This window comes from Protobothrops mucrosquamatus, unplaced genomic scaffold (genome assembly GCF_001527695.2).
Source record: "Protobothrops mucrosquamatus isolate PMUCROS unplaced genomic scaffold, P.Mucros_1.0 scaffold3373, whole genome shotgun sequence".
NCBI classification, from domain to species: domain Eukaryota; kingdom Metazoa; phylum Chordata; class Lepidosauria; order Squamata; family Viperidae; genus Protobothrops; species Protobothrops mucrosquamatus.
The window spans coordinates 63,963-68,279 of NW_015389357.1; the positions used below are offsets into that span (position 1 = coordinate 63,963).

General features: G+C 40.7%; 1 protein-coding gene across 1 annotated transcript in view; it reads right to left on the reverse strand.

Moving 5' to 3' along the window:
- Positions 1–343: 343 nt before the first annotated feature.
- LOC107297545 (cadherin-8-like) overlaps positions 344–4,317 on the reverse strand; it is a 27,454-nt gene continuing 23,480 nt past the window's right edge. The window contains exons 3-4 of the mRNA XM_015826906.2: positions 2,959–3,210; positions 344–894 (exon numbers count right to left, since the gene is read on the reverse strand). Coding sequence (XP_015682392.2) covers positions 401–894; positions 2,959–3,210 — 746 coding nt within the window. The 3' untranslated portion in view covers positions 344–400. The remainder of the gene's footprint in view (positions 895–2,958; positions 3,211–4,317) is intronic.

Here is a 4,317-nt window from a genome sequence, read left to right on the forward strand (position 1 = left end):
TCTTCTTTACCAAAAAAAAAGTCCTACAGAAGTCCATTAGGAAGGGAAAGACCTTCTCCATTGCATTACTGGTTCCCGTTGCCAAAGACGATCAAGCTCTAAACCCCATCTTCAGAGTGGTCATGTGAATATAGAATATCCAAAGACTTCTAGACACTCTACATACTTAACGCCACACTCCACGAGACTCAGACCTCCTAACATATATATTTTTTTATTTATGTACTTTTTTTTTTTGGTTCAACATTACGATGTAGTTGATTTTAAAAGATGACTGGTGCTAAAGTCGCCCCTAAACAAAAAGCCACATTAGTCATAATGAACTGTGGTGGCCCTAGAATATTACACGAGAGTTTTAAGTCAAGACTGGGAAAAAAAAGTGAACATTTGTAATCCACTGTCAAGTTTCTTTGTCACTTTCCCCCAGTGAATATAATTCCCCAAGTCTTTTAAAACGGGGTCCCCATTCACTGAGGTAGTCAAAATTCTGATCTGAGTCTGAAGTTGATGACTCTAAAGAACTTAAGGAACCAGCCACCGATCCTCTTCCCTCATAACCATATATCTGAATTGAGTCATACGGAGGAGCTGTGGGGTCATTATCAGCCTCGTGGAGTCTAACGTTGATGAATTCATCAACGTCAACCCCATTAGGGACTGGTGCCAGGCCCTGCCTGGGCATAAATTGAAGATCAGGTTTAATATCCTTACGGGGTAAAAATCCATTTATTCCGTCTGGGTTCTGCAGCGTCGCGATATCGAACGCTTCGGTGTCCTCTTCGCCGCCCCCTTCGTCATCGTATCGGATGATGTTTTCTCTCACGTCTTCATCGTCTTTGATAATCAGAGGCTCATTCTTATGTCTCCGTAACGTTACAAAAAGCACCACAATGACTGCAAAGGAAATATCACAAAATGGTGAGCCCAGCCGACAGCTCCTAATACAAGGTCTGGAATCATAAATAACAGAAGCGAGAAGAAATTAAAACACCCCGAGCAGAGAACTATTGACCCTCCATTTGAATCCATCAAGTGAAAATGAGCTTTTTCCCGCTCTAAATAATTGGTTCCTCTGTAAATACCTCTTACTCCTCTCTCCTAACCTTTGCTTTCCTCTGGATCAGCCTACATTCTACATTCTGGAAAGGCTGAACGTTCTTCAGGATTCTTCTTTAACTTCTCTTCATAGGACTTAAGTTTATACGTGATCCTCTGGAATTTGCCTCTGATCACTCTACATCCTATATTCTGGAGAGGATGATAATTCTTCAGGTTTTCACTTTAACTTTCCTTCATAAGATTTAGGTTTATACTTGTACTTCTTTAAAACTTACTATAGCCCTTCAACCACAATTGCTGAAATCAATGGCCCAACCTGAAGCTATTTTCTCTATTACACATAGAAATTGTGATGCAATACATCCAGAGGAATAAATCCCACACTCTCTTTACAAACTCCAAGAAATTGTAGTCCATCTCACAAACTTTAACACGGGAAGGCAGCTACATCCATTTTATGTCACAATTCTATCCCACTGTATCAAGAGTGGCCTTTGGCCATCACGAAGTTCTGATTTAATTATTATTAGTTCTAATTATTTTAATTATAAGTTCTAATTATTTCTATGCCACTTGGAGCTTTTGAGAGTTGGTGCTTAAAATACCTGGAGGACACTAACACTTTTTACCTGGTTTCTGTTAGCGTAGATTTATTTCCATCATTACTAAGAATGCTTTTTCAATATATTTCCTTCATATTTTAAACCAAATTTATTTCTGAGCTTCTGTTGGTCCCTACAAGTCCTGCTCTGCAAAAGTCTGCTTGAAATATGAGAGCCAGGGAACTTATAAACTACAAAATGTGTGTTTTTATTTTAAAAAAATCATACATGGAGGGTAAAGAATGAAAAAGACCAGTATTCACCTATCTGCTAAATCAGCTTTCCCCAACTTGGATTCTCTCCAGATGTATGAACTTCAGTTCCCAGAGTTCTTAGCAATGGCCTCCTGCTGACTGGGGAATTCTAGGATTTTAACTTTATGGTATCATTACTTTAGTTCTGTTTTTAAGCTCTGCACCTACAGACTCCGGTCTTCTTCTTTTTCTCTTTTTACTTCATTTATACTGAAGATGTTTTGAAATTAGACAGAGACTAGTATTTAAGCCTAAGAGTTTGTCTGATAAATATATTTTAATGGACTGTTGACTCATTTTCAAGAATGTTTCACTTGTTTTTTTATATGACTATTTTATGTTCTTTGCATCTCTCGCATTGGGTTAAATTTGTATTAATGCTGCTAGGCATCTGGGTCGCCACTGACGGAAAAGTGGACATAATTGGAAGAAATTAAATGAATGAATGACTTGAACTGGCATATAAAAAAACAGCAGGGGTTAGGTTGAATCAATCTATACTCAAGATTTCTTTCCCAGAAGTTCTTCCTGAGAAGTGCATTTTTTTATTCATGAGATTTGTATCTCTCTGATCCAGATAATCAAGGCAGTATACATTTCCTTCTGTCGACTTTTTCTTCTTCTTCTATCATTAATTAGCCTTTGGTATGGTAGGGATCTGAATATGATTTTGAGGAAATACTTTGAATCTCACATAAGTCTAACCACAGCACCCCTCTGCTTTCATTAAAAGAGATACAGCTTGAGAGCTTGAAGAAAAGATGTGGCTGCTTTAAGAGTCTCACTCCAAGGATTCAGTTAATGAGTTGTGAGACATTTTTAAAGCTCATGCAGAAACCTGAAAAAGATGTGCATGGTTTAGGGAACATAAGTGAGATGTCTTTCTTCTGAATCATTTTCGAAGTGGGAACACCCAAAGAGAGGCCAGACCCAAGTCACCATATGAACTTCTATGGCCAAAAATGGATTTCCATGCAGATCCCCATCATCCCAGTTGAACAACCTAATCACTGTGTCTTTCTCAGCAATATATTCATACGTACCTAAAAGCAAAATGATGCAGGCCAGAATTGCTATTAAAGCACCCATGCTGAGACCAATAGGGAGGACATAAGCTTCAGCATTGCAGGACTGGGCAATGCCATCATTGCTGCAGCCACAGACCTTGATGGTAAGAGTACTAGTGCTACTCATTGGAGGATTCCCACTGTCACTGATGATGATGGGTAAAAAATAGACTTCTTGTTTCTGCCGGCTGAATCCGTTGCGTTTGGTCAAAATGTTGAACGTGTTATCTGGAAGGGATAAGACAGAGAGAGAGAGAATATAAAGTTTTCAGTTTTCTGAAAAGTATTAGCCTTGTGGTACCTTCCTGGTTTTATTTCTCTGAAATATTCTAAATATTTATTATTAACAAAACAGCCAAAATGGTGGTGCTATAATACATGTTGCCTATTTCTTTTTTATGTTCATTTACCCAACATATGGTTTTACTTACCTTGCTTGATCTCCCTTCTCTTGGGAGACATTTGCATGTGTAAGAGTTAGTTCTCCCTTTAAAATCAAGTTCTTGTGGTCTTTCTTTACTCTTTGGGTAATGTAATGTAAGCTTTTTATTTATTCCCTGATTTGATCATGGGTTACATTACTTGGGTAATGTAATGTAATCCTGAACCTCTACCTTAAACTTATAGCTTTACAGTAGCAGCATGAACATTCATTCGTTCAAACTGCAGCCCTCTTTTCAACAAACTTTCAATAGGAGACATCTCTTAATCGAAAAGTGAAATAATTAAACACCAGTATTAATGTCTATTATTTCTTTTAGTCCAGCGGTCCCCAACCTTTGCAGTTTGGCATCCTGACGGAGGGGGAGAGAGGTGAACTGGGCTGTGTGAGTGGCGGGCCATCGTGCACGCTCGTAGCTCGACTTGCGTGAGCAGCAGGCTGGCACACATGCGTGCCCAGCTTGACTTGCACAAATTCAGCTGCACACATGCGTGCACGCATGCCAGCCCACCGCTCATGCAAGTCAAGTGCCTGTGTGCACACAGGCTCACTGCTTGTGTGGTCCGGTTGCGAATCGACATGGCCCGGGAATGGGTCGCAGTCCAGGGATTGGGGATCCCTGTTTTAGTCTATGGATAATATGTCCCGTATAGGTCCTGGTGATGAGATAAACATAGAAAAGGCACGCAAGGAAGTTTCTGGACCGGGACGCCTTACGCACGGTCACTCATGCCCTTGTGACCTCCCGCCTGGACTACTGCAATGCTCTCTACATGGGGCTTCCCTTGAGGAGCACCCGGAGGCTCCAGCTAGTTCAAAATGCGGCCGCGCGGGCGGTGTTGGGAGGGACTCGTCGCTCCCACGTCACGCCGCTTTTGCGCGAGCTGCATTGG